The sequence below is a fragment of the Podarcis bocagei genome (assembly GCF_964188305.1).
Source record: "Podarcis bocagei genome assembly, chromosome: 1".
NCBI lineage: Eukaryota > Metazoa > Chordata > Lepidosauria > Squamata > Lacertidae > Podarcis > Podarcis bocagei.
Window position 1 is genome coordinate 75,915,189 of NC_138125.1, and position 23,576 is coordinate 75,938,764.

General features: G+C 42.2%; 1 protein-coding gene across 2 annotated transcripts in view; it reads left to right on the forward strand.

Annotated features, from left to right (window-relative positions):
• The window catches only part of OSBPL5 (oxysterol binding protein like 5), a 134,963-nt gene extending 111,597 nt beyond the window's left edge, over nucleotides 1-23,366 (forward strand). For both annotated transcript variants that reach the window (XM_081205109.1, XM_081205108.1), the window contains exons 9-22: nucleotides 2,772-2,988; nucleotides 5,672-5,856; nucleotides 7,540-7,621; nucleotides 9,990-10,088; nucleotides 10,231-10,327; nucleotides 10,870-10,968; nucleotides 12,773-12,870; nucleotides 13,797-13,886; nucleotides 15,918-16,054; nucleotides 16,354-16,539; nucleotides 17,483-17,621; nucleotides 18,935-19,052; nucleotides 20,352-20,454; nucleotides 21,723-23,366. In XM_081205109.1, the coding sequence (XP_081061235.1) occupies nucleotides 2,772-2,988; nucleotides 5,672-5,856; nucleotides 7,540-7,621; nucleotides 9,990-10,088; nucleotides 10,231-10,327; nucleotides 10,870-10,968; nucleotides 12,773-12,870; nucleotides 13,797-13,886; nucleotides 15,918-16,054; nucleotides 16,354-16,539; nucleotides 17,483-17,621; nucleotides 18,935-19,052; nucleotides 20,352-20,454; nucleotides 21,723-21,858 (1,786 nt within the window). In that variant the 3' untranslated portion in view covers nucleotides 21,859-23,366. The remainder of the gene's footprint in view (nucleotides 1-2,771; nucleotides 2,989-5,671; nucleotides 5,857-7,539; nucleotides 7,622-9,989; nucleotides 10,089-10,230; nucleotides 10,328-10,869; nucleotides 10,969-12,772; nucleotides 12,871-13,796; nucleotides 13,887-15,917; nucleotides 16,055-16,353; nucleotides 16,540-17,482; nucleotides 17,622-18,934; nucleotides 19,053-20,351; nucleotides 20,455-21,722) is intronic.
• Nucleotides 23,367-23,576: the final 210 nt, after the last annotated feature.

The following is a 23,576-nucleotide window of genomic DNA, read 5'->3' on the forward strand; positions in this document are numbered from 1 at the left end:
AGCACCGGATGTTAGCTCAGTGTGTGTGTCATATGACCTGTACTGGAAGTACATGGGTGGAGTTTCTTCTTGCTGTTGTCGAGTGCAGACGTGTTTCTCTGTACTGATATGAGAGACAGAAATAAAAGATGTAAATAGTTTTCTGTCTGCTTCTTTCCCCTCCTGGGGGACACCAAAGGGGAGAGAGGGTGAACGGTGTGTTCCTCTCACACATCTGAGATGAATCGCCGGGACCTCGCCTGCTTATCAGCAGAGTGGAGACGCGGGGAGGTCGACAGGAATATCTGCCGGTGCCTACGCTGTGGCACATTCCTCTGACCCAAGCAGAATTCCAACATGCCAGTGGTGGGGATCCTTTTTGTCTCCAAAATCCAGATAAAGGACCAGCTTAGGTTGCTCTTTGGAGCACAGTAGCTGTTGTTCAGGAACTCCCAGTTGGTGCAAACAACTAAACTCCAGGGCTTGATCCAAACTTTGTTTAAATTATTTCATGTGGCTGTCCATTTGGATCTGCTGTTTTCCATTTAGACTAATAACACACATCACACAGATTTACTACTGTAAACTTTCAAAACTTAGTGGCATGTGCTTTGCAAATGATTCCCATGTGGATCAGCTCCCCCTGCAGTTTGAATTCCAACATGGTCAAGTCCCCAGTTGTTTGCCAGTATGAACTGGGCCAAAGAGCATGAGCGATTTGGGAAACCAGATCTATCCTATCCTGCCTTGTGGAATAAATATTCCTTCTCTATCATGCCCTTCAGATTGGGCATAGAGGGCATTTTTCATAACAGAAAGAGACCATAATAATTATCTATGAAAAAGTTGGACTGTAGGCATTAAAAAAAACAAAACAAAACCTTAGTTGCATGAGCTCAAAGCAGTAAATCAAATACAGTGGTGCCCCGCAAGACGAATGCTTTGCAAGACGATTTTCCCTATGGGCTTGCTTTGCAAGACGAAAACGTCTTGCGAGTGTTCCGATTTTTTCCCGCTTCCCCCCCCTTTTTCTAAGCCGCTAATAGCCTTTTAGCCGCTAATCCACTAAGCCTTTAATAGCCGCTAAGCCTTTAATAGCCGCTAAACCGCTAATAGCGCTAATCCGCTAAGCCGCTAATAGGGTTGCTTCGCAAGACGAAAAAACCGCTAGACGAAGAGACTCGCGGAACGGATTAATTTCGTCTTGTGAGGCACTGCTGTATATGATCTTTGGGCAAAACACATAAATGACCTACCATGCTCCAAAGTGTGAGATATTGACATAGAGGTCTCTTCACTTGACTTTTAAAGTGGAGTTGCAATATGTTGCTGCATGCCTTTATTTCAGATTTGCTTGATTCTAAGCCTTCTTCGTGACAGTTCTCTTCTGAGATGAAACTGAACGGAAGGCTAATTTTGCTAATACAAGTGGGCATATTATTGAAAGATGGTAGAGATTGGGCTTGGCGCAAAGCCTGAAATCACTCTGTTTGATTAACATGCAACTGTAAAGCCTCTCAGTAAAACTTCTCATGGAGAGTCTTTCATGCCAGCCACACATTTTCAATAATAATTAATCTCTGGTTGTTTTTCATTTGTAGGACTGGCTTTAACAATGAATACAGTGGAACAATGCCTTGAAAATAATTGTGAGAACTGGCAAAAGTCTTTCTGCGTGCCAAGTGGTGAGGGGTCTTCAGCCCCCCCAAATTTTTCAAGGAGGGGGCTGTGCTCCCGCAAAATCTGTGGCCCTGTCCCACCACCTCCTCCCCACCGATGTCGCGCACGAGCTCTGGCATTGCAGTGGCAGGATACCCGTGTGTCCTAGCCCAGTGTGCGAGTGCTTGTGCGCTAGGTGGGGGCAGGACACGTCATGTGATGTGTAACGGGACACGTCATGTGATGCGCACCTGCAATGTGGGGGGCAAGTCGGCGCCCTTGGATTGACTAATTCACACTTGTAGGATAAATTGACTAAATTTTCTTTTATCAGGTGACAGTCCTAATAATAACCAAAACCTAAAGCACCCTCAGCCAATTCTTATTTCCTTGGGGTGTTTAAGCAGAGGCTGGGTGGGGATCTGTGACGGATGCCCTACCAGCTTCCTGCATTCCTTTCCTGCTCTGAACTGTTGTTGCGCTCTGGGGCTTCCAATTATGTGAAACATTTCTTGAGAGACTCCAAATGGCACTGCAGAGCCACACTACATTGCTTATGATCCTTGGATCTGGTGAGCAACCATATCTTACAAGACTTCCAGCACCTTGAAACTCAGGCTACGTACACACAACATCTTATTCTAGAATCAGTGAAGACTTGGTTTTCTGATGTAGCCCACACATGATCTAGATCCACTGTGTAGTGTTTGCCTCTGGAAAGTGCTTCTTGAGAAACTGATTTCATTCCCAAAATAAAAGCTGCTAGCAGATTGGCTCTGTGTTTCTCTGCAAGTTTTCCATTTGAAAACAGACGAAGGGGGTCCCAGCAATGGGGAGTGTAGCCACACCTGCCCAACCACATTCTGGGTGGGTGTATACCAAAATTGTAATCACCACTTCCTTCTTCATTCACCTGGGGCATGTGCATGGAGGAAAAGGTGTGGATGACTTAAGTCTAGGATTTGCAAATGCATCCTTGCAGACAGCAGGATCTAGAATCAATCAAGATTGAGAGCTGCTTGTTAAGGAGGAGCAAGAACGTTTCTGGGTTGAGAAAAAAACTACCATTTTCATGCTACAGACAGATTAGCATGTATGCAGCCTAAGGCATTGTAACCATCGGTGTCTTTCAGCTTTAATGAGTCAGCTCTGGAGAACCACCACCTAGAGAACGATGCTTTCTCAGACAAATCTGAAAGGGACAATATAGAAGAGTCTGAGAACGAGATGCATGAGAACAGCCGGAAGACAAACGAAAGTGAGAGTGATCAGTCCGAACTCCACGGGGAGTCGTCCCAGGAAAAGAAAGGGACCACCTACTTGGAGCAGAACTATGAAGAATTTGGAGAGGTAACCATTTTAACGTCTATCTGTCTACCCACACACACAGTTTGTTATCCATCTGTCCACTGCATTTTTCGCCTTATGATAGAAGATTCTTTTCTTCGTCCCATTTCTTTTATTCTGTTGTGAAGAGCTGAGTTGCACTGACAAAGTCGTTTGCCAGAGATAGCAGGAGGGCAATTGCCCCTCCAATAATCTGTTTTCCAGGACAATTTAACATGCCTTATTCCAATGAGAAGTGTAAAATGTGTTGGTTTTTCCTTCATATCATGAACAAAATGAGCTGCTTGTGAGCTGTAATAGGCCAATTAAATGGCATACTAGTAGAACCACAACATTTTTTCTCACCCAATTTAATAACCTCAAGGTTCATGCCCAATTAGAGGAAACTTTGTTAACCTTTTACGATTTGTTACTTTTTTGTTGTGGGAAATCTAGAGTCAGCTGTGGAACTTAAATGGATTATGAAAAAAGAGAACTTGGATTGTATCATTATAGTGTTTGCCATTGTGCCATTGTATTCAGTGATGCTTACTCCCTTGTAAGACCTTTGTTCATCTCACTCTTTTCAATGCCTTTCCCTGTCACTTTCCAAGCCACAAAAAATCAGATTATTTTTTTTTATATTTATTGTGCTAGGGCAGCAGAGCTCTTTAAACCACATCAAAGGCACAAACCTAAAGTTCTGGTATGCAATTGAATTCCACCTGCAAAATTCTAAAAGTCTGGAGGCACACTAACATAGGGTATCCCTCTGTAAACAGTTAAAAATGTAATTTTGTTCTTTATTCCTGTTGTTGGGAGGACTTGCTTTTCAATCCTTTGTGATATATATGTGTGAGGCCAAGATATATGCCCCTGCAAAGTTGGCAAATACATCTGATGAAAGCACTGACAGATCAATACACATCATAGCTTATAGCACCACTGCAATAGCTTTTCGTCTAACAGTTTCCATTATCTAAGGTGGATCAAGCTTAGGGATGTTGTTTGTCTGGGGCGCAAGACAGATGGTAACTAATAGAAATCGATAGAGAGGGAAAAGGTTCGTTGCTCCGCTCACAGGCTTTCTTTTTATCAAACTCCGCTCTGCGGCAAGTGGCATGGTGCTAAGTTCCCATTGTGGGTTTGCTCTAGGGAGCCGTGCTCTGCAGGCCAATACTGGAGCATAAAAGATGCCCAAGCTACGGAAATGCAGCAGCCACAAGTTTCACCTTGTATCTGTAGTCTCAGTCACCTTGGGTTTTGTTTCTCAGAAAATAAAGCAGGGTGGGGAGGTTGTGCAGTTAACTTTTCCCTGATTCACCTCAAGTCACCTTGTTAATGGCACAAGCCAACTCTTTGTGAAGTGATCTGATTCCCCAGAAGCTTGATTGGTGGGTTCTTCCTTTGCACAGCCTGCTTCTCTTACAGACCCAAACTATTCCATTTTTTTACAGGGAGAATTATGGGGAATGTTGAGGCGGAGCTTGGTTAGCAAGTGCCTTTCCCACAACCACCTTACAATATTAGTTAAAAGCAGCTTAAAAGCAACATCCAAGTGCTAGATTAGCTTCTTACAGTTTTCTTTGCCATTAAAAGTTTAGATGTTGGGCCCCAACGTCAATAAAACATTATTTCTCCCATGTTGTTGAGAGGAAAACACTGAGGTTGCTCCAGGAGGTGCATAAATCAGCCTGTTAAAGGGGTTTGAATCTGCATTGATTCTCTCTGGATGTGCTTAGCCTTGTTGAATTGCACACAACGATGATCACACATGGCACTATGTCAAACCATGGCTTAGTATGAACATGGAAGCTCTCAGAGATGAGGTCATGGTTTCTTTGCTTCTCCTCCAGTTGTTCTTCCACAGCTGTGCTGAGTCAGGCTTAACCTGTACATACGCTTACATACACATAACCTTTACATACGCTTCAGGTTACAGACGCCTCAGGTTACAGACTCCACTAACCCAGAAAGAGTACCTCGGGTTAAGAACTTTGCTTCAGGATGAGAACAGAAATTGTGCTCCAGCGGCGCGGCGGCAGCGGGAAGCCCCAATTAGCTAAAGTGGTGCTTCAGGTTAAGAACAGTTTCAGGTTAAGAACGGACCTCCGGAATGAATTAAGTACTTAACCCAAGGTACCACTGTACTCCAGACCTAGGCTTGTGGTTTAGCTCTCTTCAAACAAACCATGAGCTGTAACCAATGTTCACCCTATGCTTCACAGCTCCTAGTCTGGCTAGGAGAGATAAACCACAAGCCCTGGTTGGGATGACACGCTAAGCCAAACCTGCTTAGCTCAGCATAACAACAGAATGAGCAGAGGAGGAGGAGCATGTCCTCTCTGGCAGCCAGCATGTTTGCTCATTCATCCTGAGCTATGGTCTGGCTTAGTGTTACATGTGTGAACAAGATCAGAGAGTGCAACTAAACAGGAAGTAGATACATGGCGCAAATAGGAACTTCCTGACTTGATCTACTGTTTAGACCTGCCTTCACAATATGAATTTCTCTTTCTAACCAACCAGTATCTACTGATGTTTTTAATTGTTTTATGGACATTTATAGATCATTTTTTAAAATTATATTTTATATGCTGTAAGCTGCCTTGATATATACTTTATGAAAGTGGAGATTACAAATATTGAAACAACCAAATGGAGCATCAGCAAGCTCAAGGGTTTTTCCCCGCCCTCTTCTCTTTAGACGGGTGAATGCTCTCAAACAGAAACTGTGTCCGATGAAAACAAGAGCTTGATGTGGATCATCCTGAAGCAGCTGAGGCCTGGCATGGACTTGTCCCGCGTCGTTCTGCCCACCTTCATCTTGGAGCCGCGCTCCTTCCTCAACAAGCTTTCCGATTATTACTACCACGCTGACCTACTTTCCCAGTAAGCAGCGCCTGCCGGCTTTTTGATGATGCAGTGCGCAGATGTGCACCCATGTGCCAGGAGTATTAGTCTGCCTGCAGCTGGGATGTTTGTATGCTTTAAAGGGCTCCCTGATAATACGTGAGGCTCTCGGAGTTAATCGGCTGGTGCCGTAAATCAGGACAGGAATCCATTTCGGTGACCTTTAGACATCAACAGTTTATGGGAGCTGTGAGGAAAGCAAAGAAGAAGAAAAAAGAGAGGTGTACTGATATGATTTCTGCTGCACTCAGCCTTGCCAGTGTGTAATTGGCAATAACTGCATACCCAACCTATTTGATAGGTTAAGGTTTGTGGAACAAGGAGAGCAAGCATATAGGGAAGATGAATCCTGGAGCATTTTTTAAGCAGCAATAACATGTACAGTAAAAAACAAAACCTAGATGCTTTTGGAGGTATAGTTAGGGGCATTATTATGCAGGCCTTTAGGTTTGGCAGACTAGGACTGCTCTCCTCTGTGCACTTTTCTGGGAATGCTTTCCACTAAATACAGTGGATCTTACTTTTCAGTAAACATACATAGGATCTTGTGCAGTAGGAAACCTCCCCCCCTATAAAGTGAGGCAGGATCTAAAATCAGGATATTTTAGTGTGCAGTCTTCATGAGCTGGTTTGCAAGGGGTGGGATAAACTTAAATGCTCTTTTCAGATTTCCAGCTAGCTTTTGGTGTTGATTTTAAGAGTCAGATGGGTAAAACATTTCAGAACACTTGCTATGGAATCTACAGTTAAATATCACTGACCTTTGTGTAAGTCTCGCTGTCTCCACACTTTTTATTCAGATGAATGGAGGAGATGTGACACTTAATTTTCTCCATAAGTAGCTACAGTGTTAGGACTGTGGTGCTATAGGCTGTCTGGTTCTCTCAAGTGGCTTATATGACTGTAGATTTCTCCATAGCCCTGCATTTTTAATGGAGTAGCTCATGTAAAGCACCACTCTTACATTTTACTTTTACATTTTATGTCATTGATTTGTTCTAGTATTTCAAAAATTTAAACCTCTTTGGGTACCTTGGGGAAAAGGTTGGCATATACAGTGGTGCCTCGCAAGACGAAATTAATCCATTCCGCGAGTCTCTTCATCTAGCGGTTTTTTCGTCTTGCGAAGCAACCCGATTAGCGGTTTAGCGGCTATTAAAGGCTTAGCGGATTAGCAGCTAAAAGGCTATTAGCGGCTTAGAAAAAGGGGTGGGGGAGCGGAAAAAAATCGGAACACTCGCAAGACGTTTTCGTCTTGCAAAGCAAGCCCATAGGGAAAATCGTCTTCCGAAGCAGCTCAAAAACGGAAAACCCTTTCGTCTAGTGGGTTTTCCGTCTTGCGAGGCATTCGTCTTGCAGGGCACCACTGTAAATGCAATAACCAAATACCCATAATCATGTAAAATTATACACTAGCCATGAGCTAAGCTACCCAGCCAGGGTAAGATCAGGTGAAGACTCTTAGATGAAGTATTCGGACAGTTCCATTCAATTTAAGCTTCTTTGTATAAGTAAAAGATAAGTTAACAAGGGAGGCTTGAAAGGGATAGTGAAGGGTTTCCACATTGTGCTGCTATTGGTTCTTTTTGTATCTGATGTGATTTCATGTGTCTGTAAAACCACCTAGGGCAAACAGATCAGCTAATTACTCTTCTCCTATAGAGCTGCTCTTGAAGAAGACCCATATTGTCGAATCAAGCAAGTCTTGAGATGGTACCTATCGGGCTTTTATAAGAAGCCAAAGGTAAGATTATGCTTAACTCATACTCCAAGTATGCTATAGAACCCCTATTTATATTGGGGTCAGGATAAACTAGATACATAATTCTCCTAGCTAAAAGCTAGCATTGCAAGCCCGCAATTTTTCCAGAATATTTTGTGGTTGAAGATAAACAGAATGACTAATGTTGGTTAAATAGTTATTGGGTGATATGCAACATTAATAATAGTCAGGGTACAAATATTGAAATCAATGAACTTAAGTTACCCTGAGTATAACTATTGTTGGATATCACTCTTTAAATATAGGGGATTACTCTTACAATCCTTCTGGAGACAGAGCAGATTTAAAAAAAAAAGAAAAAGAAAAGTAAGCTTCTCCCACCAAAAACCCTCCCATCTTACTTAAGAGAACTCACAGGCTCAGGCTTGGAGCATCAGGACATTTTATTAATTAGTTAATTAAATTTGTATACCACCCTTCATCCACAGATCTTGGCGGTTCACAACATAAAAATTCAACTGAAAGCACAAAATACATGATAAAAACAAGAACAAAACACACACACACACAAACCAATACCCCACTCCTTCCCACAAACACATTTAAAAGGGGTATAAGATGTTAATCAGCCCAGGGCCTGGTTGAAGAAGAACATTTTCATCTGGTGCCTAAAGGTGTACAAAGGAGGTGCCAGACAAACCTCCACAAATGGGGAGCCACTGCAGAAAAGGCCTGTTCTTGTGTTGCCCCTCTCCAGACCTCTTGTGGAGGAGGCACACAGGGAGAGCTTCAGAAGATGATCTCAGGGTCCGATAGGTTCCTATGGAGAGAGGTGGTTCTTGAGGTACTGTATTGCATAATGGTGTTTTGTGAGGTCGGTGAGCAGGGGAGGCAGGAAGCATGAGGTATTTCTGCTTCCTGTTCCATCTGCAGATTTTGTCTCAACTTAAAACTACTTTTTCTGTGTTGCTCAAATAGGAATTCCAGTTCTCAATTCTTTATTTCTTAGTAATTTCTCCTGGAAGTAAATAGCAATTGTCCATGAAGTTTGAGAACCTCTTTCAAATCCAGCAGCTATTGCTCCTCAGTTCTCATGCTAAGATACTTCATTTTGTTTCAAGTCTTGTATTTTGGGAAATACCTCTGTTTTTCTTGTCGCCAGCTGAATGTTTCCATCTCTAAACACTTTGGTAGCCAACTGATGGTTCCTTGGTTGTGGTTGGTTGGATGGACTTTAGAAATTATGACTTGGTTGTGGTTGGTTGGATGGACTTTAGAAATTATGACTTTCTCTCTTTTTTTTTTTTCTTTTTTTTTTTAAAAAAAATCCAAAACAAAAGACAAAATAGGAAGTAAGATAATTTCAAAACTGATTAAGAGCTGAGCTTAGTTTGACTTCACTGAAGTCTCAAAAATTGGCACATAGTTCTCAGTCTTGGTCATTGTCCAGCGATGGTATCATCACTGATATAATTTACCAGTAATGAAATATATTTGAGCTGCCCCCAGTGTAATTGCAGGGAAACAAAAGAAGATAGAGGACTTGCCTGCCAAGTGTCATGTTATCTTAATTGAGCAAAGCAAGGTACTGTAGCAACACGAGGTGTTTACCCAAGGGAAGGAAATTTCCCTGGAAATGCAGGGAGTTGATAGCACAAGACTTAATTTATTGCAAACATTTCCCAGTATCCACACAGGGAGTGGGTACTCAACTATTTCATAGAGTCATAGAATTCTGGAGTTGGAAAGGACTCAAAGAGTCATCTAGTCTACTCCATGCAATGCAGGAATTACTCTATTGATTATTTGGGCAGAAATGGAAATGGTTTGGCATGCAGCCTCGAAAGCTTTCTATCCTCCTGCCTATAATTCTTCCTCTTTGGCACAGTGCAGTGAAAAATGCCCAAATGTGCGCTAGCCCTAGGTGGAGATTTGCAAGAAAAACCAGCCAGTTCAAGTGGAGCTTGAGTAGATGTTGTGATGTGGATTCATATCTCCATCTGCATCAACTGTTCACTCAGAAACCTATTACACAGGATTGGATCCAGAAGAAGTTAGTTGAACTTGGGTCTCACTGATAACAGCATGATATTATGGAGCAGTCAAGTAATTTTGTTGTCCCCAAAGGGGGCAATGACAATAAAGATATTATTATTATTATTATTATTATTATTATTATTATTATTATTATTATTTAAAAAGTTTGTCATGACAAAGTGATATCCCACTGATCTTAGAGGGAGTTAATCTCAACTAATATAAAACCTATTGTTGTTGCATTGTTTATGTTTGAAAACAAATATGTATATGTATATGAACATTAAATTCTAACCCATAGATTGGGACAGTGTTCTATAATAATGTATTCTGTTTAATGCCTCTCTTCCAGGGAATAAAAAAGCCATACAATCCCATTTTGGGAGAGACCTTTCGTTGCTGTTGGTTTCATCCACAGACAAACAGTCACACATTTTACATAGCCGAACAGGTAAATCTGAGCAATTACATGCACCAAATTAAAACTGAACATTTTGGTATATGTAGCACCATCTAAACTGAACCCAATATGTACATATTGTGTGTATTGTAATTACAATACAGATGTAATTTTGTCTTCCCTTCCATTACAGGTTTCTCATCATCCTCCTGTATCAGCCTTTCATGTCAGTAACAGGAAGGATGGTTTCTGTATAAATGGCAGCATTCTAGCCAAATCGAAGTTTTATGGTAAGACATCAGAGTCAAACAGCTATTTATAGTAAGAAAGAGTTTATCCCACAGTCACTTTTCTCATTCCAACTTTGAGCTCCTCTAGACAACCAGTTTATTCAGCATTTCTCCTGCTTTGCTTGCACAAAGTTTACACAAAGGTTGAAGTATGTCTTGTCTATATTGAGCATTAATTCTAATTTGTTTACAGGATGGTTATAAACAATGAGCATTCATCCTGATTTGCTTGTGGGCTATTTACACGTCTTTCCATTAAGCATTTGTTCATCCCACACTTTTCAAAACATTTCCCCATCACTTTCCTAACTGCAGATAGTCTGGGTCTGGGGTTTTTAATTATGTGAACCAGAAGTTCGTATTCAACATTGCACTAAGGTGAAGGTTTTGCCAGCGCAAGCATTTTTGTTTTCTGTAAATACTTACTATCAAGGAAGTTCTTAAGTGATGGCCCACTGAATCATATTGGCTTCTCTTTGTCCTGCTGTGTATTTGTAAGAGGAGCAGTCATGACATATACATCTGCACTCTTTTATCTGCAGGTAATTCACTTTCGGCATTGCTGGATGGACAAGCAAAACTTACCTTTCTAAGCAGCGGGGAGGAGTACATCATTACTATGCCATACGCACACTGCAAAGGTGGGATGTTGTTGGGGCTCTGGAGGAGGGGGAATTGCGGGCCTCCTTCCCTTTCCAGGCGGGGCTATTTTTCTTTCCTTTTTAAAAAGAGACATATATCACCAAACATAGGGATTTATAGCCGTAACTCCTTAACATCAGGTCGGGCACTGCAAGATCATGGATCAACTTTTTTAAAGAAAGACAAACAGGATGTATCCAAGGCTGCCACACCACTAGCACAACAGATTTCTTTTTGCACTGTGGAACTTCCCTCCCCTTTCTCCTGCAGCCCTCTATGCACCATCATAATCTGCTCCAGAGGGTTTGAGGGGAGGACACTCTGGAGCATATTGGAGTGGTGGGGACACAGGGAGAGAGGAAGAAGAAGTCCTCAGCAACTCAGAGGAGCCCACCAACTGGAAACAGAGACTGAGCTAGCTGTAATCACCTGCTGCATCTCATAGGTGATGAGAGTGAATACAGATGAGGGATTTTAATGGCAGGTCATAAATCTGCTACGCAAAGATCTGGTTACAGTGATCAGATGAAGATAAGCACCGTTTATCTTAAGCTGCACAGCCCATTCTAATGCATTTTTACGCTGAAGGTAAACCAGCAGAGCTATTTTTCTCTGGCATTGTGTGAACTTCAGACTTGCTCTGCTTGCAAATGCTAATCTTCAGTTCATTTCAGATGAAGTCAACTCTTGCAAAGTTTAACTTAAGTTGCAGAGCCCAATCCAATGCTTGTTTACGCAGATTTTTTTTTGGGGGGGGGGGATTTACTTGTGCCCTCCTTGCTCCTGCTGAGTCAGGTGTTGCTGCTGCTGCTGCCCAGTTGTGTAGCCACAAGCGTCAGCACAGCTTTGGAAATAACTCCCTGGATTCTGCATTTGGTCTCCTGTTACTCTCAGGCTGACTCTGGCACCCACCGGGGAGCAGGAGGAGGAATAGTGCTGATGATCAGCAACATGGGTGAATTTAAAAGCATAACGAGGCAAATTCATGGAGGATGCAATCAAAAGCTACTAGCCATGAGAGCTGTGTTCTACCTCCACTGCTCGAGGCAGTCTGCTTGTGAATACCAGTTTCTGGAAGCAGCAGGAGGGGAGAGTACTGTGGTGCTCAGATCCTGCTTGTGGGTTTCCCATAGGCATCTAGTTGGCCCCTGGGAGAACAGGCTTCTGAACCAGAAGGGCTTTCAGCCTGATCCAGGCTCTTCTTATTAGTGTTGGTGATTCCACCTTAAAGTCCTTGACTTCCACTCAAGAATCTTATTAAATGAATATGTCGCAGGGGCTCAGGATCCAAGCTCTTACTTCCATTTGCTTGAGATGCAAAATAAATCTGGGGAAAAAAATTATCATGGAGATCCCTTGCCTCTTCGTCCAACTCGAATGAGAGCCATGCTGTGCTCCTCCCTCGTCAATTTTGTCCAGTGGTATGGAGGCAACAGGGGCTAAAATGGGACCCTGGTTTGGGTGCAAGGAGAGCCCTGGTCAGAGCCAGGGTTGGGCAGGGCAGTTTCAGCTGACCTGTATCCACCCACCTATCCAGTAGTCAGCTGTGATTGTCATGGGTGGTATTCCATGTTGTTCTCTGCATTTCAAATTTTACCCTTTTTCTGTTTTTTATGGAGTGCTGATTACCACAACAAGGTGAGGCTGTTTCAGATTAATGTAATATAACCATTTTTTGGTAAGGAAAAAAAGAGGATTATTTTATACAGACCTCAGTCAATGTGAACGACAGATTTCAGCAACTTATATGGTCTCTGTGCCCCTGATATCCTGTTAACAGTTTTGTTTCTTCTCTGTTTCTAGGGATTCTATATGGTACCATGACAATGGAGCTTGGGGGGAAAGTTACCATTGACTGTGAGAAAAGCAATCATCGGGCAGAACTGGAATTCAAATTAAAGGTGACCATCTTTGTCTTGCATTTTGAACTTGACTCCAGCCCGTTCCACATTTCCCTCCCCGCTTTTGCAGGTTTCCTTCCCCATTCTGCAATTTCAGGTGACAGGGCTAGGCTTGCAAGTCATCCCAGATTCTGTACAATGATCATGCACTTATTAAGTTAATGTTAATTAAGTTAATGTTAAAGTGAGGGTGGAGTAATAACCACACTTGCTGTTATTGGACATAAATATATATTAAGGTTCACTTGATTTTTTTTGCTGTATGCAGGGATGTAAAGGGGCAGCCGATGGATTATAGTATTGGTAAATACTGGGGAATGTTAACTAATCGAGAACATAAGCAGCAACAGAGGTTCATCTTGGACATATCTTATAAGGAGAGTGGGAAGCAGATTTTTGAAAATTGTTTTAAAAACAATTGGCTAAAGAAATAAAAGATCATGCAGAACCTATGTAAAGGGGAGATGGGGAAGCTGTGAATAAAATCTGAGACAGTCCTAAGGGGCAACAGCATCCTAATGGTGCTCCAAGTTTCTTTAAGGCTCAATAGTTCAATAGTTGCTGACATCGTCATTAAGTGCCCATCTCTAAGTAACAGTTGCCCCACATTGGTGCACGCAAGCATAGTGTGCAAACTGAACTTTTCTGACTGTGCACTAAATAATGTTATCTGATGGCTTGGCCATGAGGCCAGTTGAGCACTTTCACCATGCAGCCAGGTGATATATGTGCCCATTTGACCCACATCTGGGCACATAACAATAATTTTATGAACTGTTCTTTCACGGGCAGTTCCAGAAATCCAGACAAGTTCAGCTTGAGTCTTGGATCCTGGCGGATCTCTGTGTTCTTGGCTGGCCTCCAGCTTCCCCCCCCACCCACCCCCGTGGGCTGAATTGTATTTTTCTTCCTCTCTCTTCCCAAAGCCATTCTTTGGTGGCAGCACAAGCATTAATCAAATCTCGGGGAAGATTAAATCAGGAGAAGAAGTGCTGGCGAGTCTCGATGGACGCTGGGTAAGAAATCGTAATCTTCTTTGCTGACAGTTTTAAAAAATGTCTGTGTGGAGTGCAGGAGAGGATGAGGGCCAGCTGGGAATAGGGTTGCATTTCCAAACTACTTTGAAACAGAGCTTGATTTTGAAGCAAGCAGCTCTCGGGTGAAACAGATGCAACAGACAGTTTTATTTGCTCAGACATAAATCTTGCTGTACAGGTTGCCTCGAAAGGCTCCAATTCTGATAGCTTACCTTGATTTCAATCTAGCAAACAGAGCATGAGTCAAAGCTAGTAAATAAAACTTTCTACCAAACTGGAAGGCATCTGGAGCGACGCTGGACACTTGGCTGGTAGGGTGGATTCAGAAGACAGCTACCCACATTTCCTCTTAATTAGGGGGAGGCAATGTGTTGCTTTCTAGATGCCAGCAAGGACAGAGGTTAGGGTTTATGGGAGCTGTAGTCCAAACAGCCTCCAGAGGGCACTCTGTTAGCTACCCAGATTGCTGCGGCCTTCACATGAAGCCTGGCTGACAGTTCTGTGACCTACAGAAGTCATGTGTATGTGTAGGACAGCCTTCTCTTTTGTGATGCCAGTAATAATACTGATTAATGTTCTCCCCATTGGGATCAGATGGGACTAACCATGAGGGGCTTCAACTGACAACTGAAGACACACCAGTTTACTCAGACACCCTTACCTTTATCTTTTTAATTGCTGTGGCGATATTTAACTACGGATGATGATGGTGTTGGAGAATAACATTTGAAGCAAATCTCCATGACTTGGGGTATAACTTTGAAAACATTCACATCCAGGACCTGGCTTTGATAGCAGACTAGCATCAGGAATCATTAGCTTCGGGACATGTCATATTGTATATCTTGCTACACATGTCATAAATAAATTCCCTGTACCAAGCTGTGTAAATTATCCTTCTGGTTCATCCTCTGGGGGCAGCTGCAGAAACCAAAGCCCATCACCTATTCAGACTCAAAGCAGCGGAGTTGAATTAGTGGTTAATTTTCAGAATAAACTAACAGAGGACAAAGATGAAATGCTGGTGGCATTTGGATCATTAACAAACAGGGGACCAGGAATGTCATGCTAACAACTGCAGCCTGCCTTTCTGCACTGGTGTGTTTCCTGCTTCTCTGGATGGTTTGTGGCTAGTTCTGCTGAGGTTTTCTCCCATGACAAGGACAGGGGGGAGGTCAGGTACTGAAAAGGTGAGGTGAGGGCTCAGTTTTAAACAACTCAAGGCACAAGCAGAGGAAGAAAAAGAAGAAGCAGCTCACAGGCAACAGAGAATCTAGACAAGTCCCAGGGTGAAAAAACCTGGGTGTCCCCAGTCCTAGCCTTATAGGGAAGCCTGCTATGATTGTATTAATTGTAACATTTGCTATATAAATAATAGAAATGCCATTAGTAGAGGTAACTCACATCTCACGCTTATTCCACTTACGTGATCACAGCTTTGCATGCAGAGGATGTGAATAAATAAATAAATGGAGAGCAAAAGAAACCCACTTTCCATTTATTTATTTCCCCACCTGTGCAAAACTGCAATTTCGGGCAAGGGCTCTGGCAAATGCTTACTAGGCTTTGGGACGGAGGAGGGAGGACTCTAGGACCCTGCTGGAGCCCTCCCACCTCCTTCCCAAAGCCAGACAAGCAGCCCTCCACCTTGCAGGGGACCTGGTTCCAGATGTCCTGGCTTTGAGTGTTTTTGTGTAAACCCCAGACACTATGCCTTATGTAAGATGTGAATTACCTGTAAATGAAACAAACTGATTGCATGATTCCTGAGGTGTATGAGTCTTTGCAGAACAAGCACAAAAGCTAGATTCTTGCCCCAAAGAGCTTACAATCTAGCGTTCCTGCATGGAGAAGATAGCAAAGTGAGGGGAAGGAAAGGATGAAGGAAAGAATGGTGTATCAGAAGAGTATTGATGGCTTCCTTTCCTTTCACTTAGATCTTGCTAAGCCTGTGCTGAACACCTCTGCTGACTACTTTATGCCAGCACTAAATTCTTCTTCTTTTTTCAGGATGGAGAGGTTTATATAAATGACCTGAAAAATGGCAGCACAGATATTTTCTGGAATCCAACCAGTGAGGTCCGAAAGCAGAGACTGAAGCGCCACATTGTGCTATTTGAAGAGCAAACAGAGTTTGAATCTGAGAGGTAATGCAGGCAGATTGTTCCGAGAAAGAAATATAGGCAACATGCGCTCTCTCTCTCTCTCTCTCTCTCTCTCTCTCTCTCTCACACACACACACACACACACACACACAGACACACAGACACACACACAGTGTATCCCCTCCCCCCACAGCACAGCTGGAATCTTATTTAAATTTAACAATGGACTGCTATGAGCACCCACCTCTGCAGTATTAAAAACATGCCTGGCGCCCCTGAACTCCATGACTGCCTTGGCCTTACTACAGACATTTATACTTGATTCCTTGTTTGTTTCTCAGGCTCTGGCAGCACGTAACCAGTGCAATCAGCAAAGGAGACCAGAACAAGGCAACACAAGAAAAGTTTGTGTTGGAAGAGGAGCAGCGGAATGCAGCGCGGGAGCGGAAGGACAATGGGACAGAGTGGAAGCCTCTGCTCTTCTGGCACGATCCTGCCACGAACGAATGGCACTACAAATATGAAGAGTGAGTGCTCTTGAGTGGAATGTGGTGGCTAAAAGGGGTCTGTGTCCAGGTACACACATTGGAACAGTGGACTTAGAGCACATCTGTGCCACACTCTTAAAACTGGTGGAGCAAGCTGGCTTTCTGCTGCTCTAGAGGGTAGGACTCAAACCAGTGGATTCAATTTATAAGGAAGGATATTCTGGCTAAATGTTACTGATGGTAAGAGCTGTTTGACAGTGGAACGGACTCCCTTGGAAGCTGCTGAACTCTCCTTCATTGGAGGTTAAGCGGAAGTTGGGTGGCCATCTGCCAGGGATGCTTTAGCTGCAGTTCCTACATTGCAAGGGGTTGGACTATAGGACTCTTCAAATTCTATGATTCTGTGGTATGATAAATCTTACATCTGCACCCAGAGCTATGCAGAGGGGGGCAGGCAGTTGGGTTCATTTGCCCCAGGCCTTGGAGGTCTAAGTTGGCTGAGGGCCTCCGCTAAGGACTGGCTGTTTTTTTTGTTTGAGTTTATAACTTTATTCTAACAAGACTCATGCCCCAGGCCTCAGAGAAGCACCAGCATGTTCCAGTGACTCTGAGAAACTGAGCACCAATTTCTGTTTTTTTCCATGCAGTCACTAAAGCAATTGTCTTTTAGCCGTATGGAAAATATGGTCATGTGGCCTGCCTTCCAGGGTTGTTGGGAAGGTAAAAATAAAGACTGTACAATGTTGGAGGGTCACAGGCTCCCCCTTCCAACCAGGTTTACAATGACTACTTTTGTTGTTGTTTTTGGCCACACAGTCCTTCTGTGTTACAGCTGAAGCATTTTGGTGGGGCAAAATAGGAAGAAATTGAACGTGCATATCTGCTCTATGCAATGTTGAAAGTGTTCTTGTACATTTGGTGTGTATTGCTACTAGTAAACAGTGGCTTTTCTTTCTTATAAATTTCTTCTTCATTTTCAAAGTTTGCGGCCCTGGGACCCTTTGAATGACATTGCCCAGTACGAGAAGGATGGCATACTTCAAACCATGCAGAGGCACTTATCCAATCGAATGTCAACTCACAAAAACATGTGCAACAGCAACCAAGTTGCACGGCACAAGGTAACTGGCCATCTCCCCAAGAAAGCCCACATTTTCAGTGATGCTTGGGCAGATGTACTCTCCTTCTGCAGTGTATCTGCAGAATCCTGGTAAACTGAATAACATCTTGCTATCCCAGTGTCACTTTACCCTGAGCCAGATTTGGGACAATGTGATCCCACTTAGGAATACACGGGTCCAGTGATTTGCTTTAAAAACTACAACCACTATCTGATTTGCTGGATTTTGATCAGCAAACATTTGGTGGAATTTTTGGCACAAATTAAAGAAAAAATGTTTTGCAATTTCACTAGTGTGTTTAGAATTATCATGAGAGTTGGCGGGCATTAAGCTAAATGTATAAATGGGATGTGAGATGCCTTAGCCATCCAGCAGGTCACTGAATAGGGGACTGGGCTTTAGAGACCTGGATTCAAATTCCAAATAAACTACTTGACTGGCCTTAGGCATATTATAGCCCTCAGTTCTTTATCTGTGTGATGGGGTGAAACTGGAAATGATAGACACACACGTCTACCTTGTGAGGCACAAAAAGATGAGGACTGTGCTTTCTGCTCTGACCCGTATGAATATCCTAGGTTGTAAATTGAAGCTTATGATTATAAGTTGCAAGGACTTGTGGAGAGGGGGAAGAAACAATGAGGGAAGCAATGCCCTTTCACTTTTATTCCCAGTTCCTTTTAATAGCAAATGCAGGTGGTGAGTGCCAACAAAAAGAAACAACAAATGTAGAAACAAGACGGCAGTATCAACACCCAATACACCAAGAAACACACAAACAAAATTTTAAGTGGCTAAAAATAATTAAGAACTTGTTGTGGAGTGAACATGCTCAGTAGCCATGAAATGTTTATTGTCTGTTGGAAAAGAGGGGAAGGTTGGGAATGGAGTATTATGGGGGAGGCACAACTAGCTGCCTGGTGCTTTGAAGAGGAGTACTCTTATTAGAAGATGAGGTTATATTGTAACATTTTGTTGCAGCTACCATTTGCAATGCACTAGTTTGGGTTTTAAACCCCTCACCCCCTGAACTGTAGTGTTACGAGGAGGGGAGCTTTAGGAGCCTTGAACCTGAGAAAATTTATTTAAGATCATCCTCATTTTATTCCACAGAAACCAGTATGATTACTTAGGGATAAGAGGGCTGAGGATTTCAGCCTAAGATTAAACCCTTGAGATGATGGATTCTATAAATTGCATCCTTTCACTTCAGAAGTCTATTTTTGCTAGGCAGATAAATTGGTATATCTCATAAATAATGGTAGTCAGAACAGGAATAAGAATAATGGGATTTTTTTGTTTGTACTCTTCAGAGGTCTGCAAATGATTGTAGACGGCGTAAAGCCAGCGATCAACCGTCCAACAACAGTCAGAACACTGAAAGTAGCTGTTCAACACCAGAGTCTGTACAGGAACTTTCAGATGATGACAGTAAGTATCTTTCAAGGTTCTGATACTGTGCACTCACTCTCTCCATCCATATCCTGTGTTAAGTCCTATTGTCATCCCTTGATAACGTAATCCTTTTGCACAGTGATGGAAAACACTCAGATATAGAGACTGATCTTAGGGACAAGTTACATATTTTTATTAGAAGATCAGCAATTTAACATTTGAATTATTTGAGAACGCTCAGGTGGGTGCCATCTGGACCCGACAATTTACCAGTTTTTAGTTTGTCTACCAGGCCTAGAACTTCATGTCTCATCACCACTATCTTCCTCAAACTTGCAAAAGTTAGTTCAGGCACTGTGATCTGCCATGTGTCGTCCACAGTGAAGACAGATAGAAAGAATTGATTCACGTTCTCCACAATCTCCTTATCCTCCTTTATCATGCCTTCGACTCCCTTCTCATCCAAGGATCTACCGATTCCCTAGATGACTTCCTGCTACTAATATATTTAAAGAACTTCTTGTTGTTGGTCTTCATGCTTTTAGCAATGTAGTCCTAAAAATCTTTTTTAGCATCCCTTACTTTCTGCTTGCACTTTGTGTTGCCAAAGCTTGGGTTCATTTTAGTTCTCTTCATTCGCACAGGACTTCCATTTTATTTTATTCCATTTATGAATTACCTTCCATTAAATATGTTAAAGTGATTTTACACCAAAGAAATAATTAAAACTGTTCCATGTGTAAAAACAATTCCATATATACAAGCAATTAAAAACAATTGCACATGTAAAAACCAATTTCTACCCAGCAATATTCAAAATGTGCATTCTTCCTTGAATCTCTTTTTCAGAGCTGATTCAAGTACTAGTTTTGCTAGGTTTTTGCAGATACAAGCATTGCCTTCAAGGGAAAGGCACATGGTTGGGTCCAACAAAGCCATTACATGAGTGGAATGACTTCCATTTGTGCAACAGAACTTCTCTTTCACCTGCTAACCCTCTAGAGCAGATTTAAGGGGTGCAGTGTGGGAGTAGAGTGAAGGAAAATCCTGTTGCCTGAGTGGAAGTCACTGGATTCTACCATGAATGTGTAAGGATTTCCCCCACCCCAACAGATCTGTAAAATCTGCAATATTAGCATATTAAGCATATTAGCTTAATGAACCCAGAAGCAAGTCAAACTGATGAACTACAGCTTCCAAGTTACCTTTCCCCCATGTGTGTTAGGGGTGATTCTCCCTGGGAGGAGGAAATAAAACTTCAGAACATGGGGGGGGGGAGGAAATGCCCCATTTACCAAACACATGTGGAATCCAGCTGTCATCTTTTCACCACAGGCTTCGAAAGTCCGGGTGCTCAGTGTGGGAAAGAAACCGACCCTTTGAAAGAAATTCACACTGCTGTCTTATCCCTCCAGAGAGCCCAACAGGAGATACACAGGTATGGAATTTCTTTTCTTTTTTAAAAAAATACATTGATCTTCAAATAACCACCACAGTGTTAAGGTCCTGTTATTACACGGAATTTGGGATAGAGAGGAGGAAGGTTGCCTGGGTCAGGTGGCTGAGTCAAATGTGAATACTACCAAGCATGAACACAAGCATGACAATAATGACCCTTGACCCATGTGGAAGGTAAAGCCAATAAACTGGACAAGGATTGGCTTCCTTCAAATCCTGCTGTTTTCTATCACAAACCTGAAGACACTGCATATATCCATATTTTTTAAAATGTCTTATATTGTATCTTTTGGTGAGGCAGATGCTCAGGACTGATTTTTCTCTTCTGAAGTGGGGGGGTGGGAGGGTAAGCTGAGAACTAATCTTAAGTCTCTTCTTTTAAAAAGATAAAAGGGAACAGCGCCAACGATGTTGCATAAAATAACTTTGCAAATTCAAATCTTGGCTTAAATTGCAGCTGCCCACTGACAAGAAGGCATTTCTTCTTCTCTTAACTTCCAAAGGGTTTCCACTCCTGTGTGAAGCTCAAGCATGATTTAGCAGTTCAGTTCCTGCAAAGCTCTCCCCGCTCCATCGTAATCACAAAAAAAATTTTTTTTTAAAGGAAATGAGTAAATAAACCTTGTTGTATATCATTGAGATCAGTTTTTTGGTGCAAGCGTAAGGAGACCTGCAGGTGCAGCATTTCCTAACAGTCGGCTGCCAATAGGAAAGAACAGCTGCAGTATTTTCTCTACATATAATTTTGTCAAGGGAGTTTTGTCAGAACCACTCCCCAGTTCTTACCTAGGTTAGGAGAGTTAAAGACACAACCATGGAATATGTCTGAGTACACATCAAGCTGACAAGGTTAAGTCAACAACCTTTGGTCAGTACAGTAAATAGATGCCAGTGCTCTTTAATACCTCAAATAAACAATTAATATTTGACATCTAAATCAACAACAAAACTTTCCATGATTTCTCTTTCTAAATTAGGCAAGATGTTTATGCTAGCCCTAAATTTCAGGCCTGCAGTACTTTCTTGCTTGTTGAAGCCTAAGGTTTTGGGCTTCAGGAGGCAAATCCTCCGTTTCCCTTCACAGTTTTATCAAGAAGAAATATGTGGGGCCAGAATATTTACCAGGCATGCCGGGCACTGAATTTTCACTTGATCCTGAGTTTTGGCACTGTCTGATCTGTGAGCGCAAATGCAGTGTCTGGTTTTGAGTAACGATGGATTGGCGGCGGCTGTTCTTCTTTCTTGCAGAAACCTCACCGCTCTGAACAAAAAGTCGCTCTACAGGAGGGCCTCATCGGAAAACCTCTTCCTGGACTCTCGCTGTTGGTTTCTTCTGTGCATCTTCCTAACATGTCAGCTCTTCATTAATTATGTGTTCAAATAGAAAGCACTGCATTTGGCAGCAATAACAAGTGACCAGCTGCAGGAATGGGGAGACTTAATTGCAAGGAGCCCACTGAGGCACCAAGCACTTTAATACCTACGCAGTCGGGGGCAAGAGGAAGCGAGAACAAGGTTAACCAGGGAGCCTGCAGAGTTTTGTTCTTCAGATTAATGTCATTGCCTTTTTACATGTACATCTACAAGGACCTCTTTACCTGTATGGGCCTTAATGCTAAAGCCAAATGTAGCTTTAATTGTGCAATTTTGTTTTCTATGTTTTGTCATTTTCTGAGACAACTAAGATTTACCAACCAGTATTTGGTGCCCCCTTTAACACTTCTACACATCTACTTGGTTTTATAAAACGATTCCTAGTGTCTTGTTTTATAGCTCTTCTGTGGGTGGGGGAAGGGCGTTTTGCCCTCCATCAAGATGCCTTTTGATAAATTTCCCATATGGAAGGGAACGTCAGGCACCCATGTGAAAATTGAACCAACTTGGGTTATTGATAGCACAGCTTCTCCTTGGGTCTTCTAATCAGTGCTCTCACATGCCAAATCCCTACAAACAGCACATCCCACTCCATCCCACCAAGATTGTAAATATACACAATTTCTTAAATCCTGCCCTTCAAAGAAATATGAGGCCACCCCTACACAACCAATGAGGCCCCAGAGAGTCAGACATGCCTGTTTATGATTTGATTTAATATATATATATATGTATGTATGTTTTGACATTGATTAAAACATACACACACACAAGCATTGTATAAAGGAATGCCTCCGAAATGTACCATTATTCCATGATGGGTGGAAGAAGATGGGTGTAGAAGCACTTCTGTATATAGGTAATTTCATATGTCACAAATTCACTACAGTTCTGGGGTTCACTGGGCTTATTTTGTGATGCGGGAGACATTTTGTCCATTGATGAATACAGGGTAGTTATGTGAACAGGTGCAAGCAATTGCTCCTGCAGTTTTCTGAAGTGATCACTTGCAACAGTTGGCTCATCTTCCTTGTGCTTTACATCAAGGGACAACTGTTTCTGAGTATCATAGAGAGACCTCCTTTCCTGTATAGGACTGATCCTGTGATTGTGAGAAGGCACCCTGCGTATATTGTTTGCTCTTAGGTACATTTAAAGGTTAAAGGTCAGGAATAGTAAGGGTTTGCCACTGCATCCTCCAAATCTGTTGATAGTCTTCCTATTTTTACACCATTTTTAAAAGATTTGCAATATTTTATGTAGACTTGCAGCCAGTACTAAGCCTTTTTTTCTGGCCTGAAATAGTTCCAAGTGGTAAGTACTGCTATATATATATAAAGATATTATATATATAAATATATATATACAGCCTTAAAATATTTAGTGGTGGTGCCAGTCTGGGCTAACTTTCAATGTAAATGTTTCCAGATTTTTAACTACATTCCTTGTGATGTTCCCCGTTAGGGGAAAACTTGTTTGTGCTTGATACATTGAAATAAATTACACAACTTTCACTTATCACCTCTTTGTGGCTGGATCATTATTGTTCTGGGGACTTCTGTACATGTTCTGCTGCTCACATCACTTGTGTATTAAGGTGGGAGTTTTCAGAACAAGTAGGTGTATACTGTAGCATATAATGCATATGATCTCCATTAAGAGATGGTGGCGTCACATTATGCACTAAAATTTAAGTTGTAATTACAGCTTATTTTTATTTGGGAAATT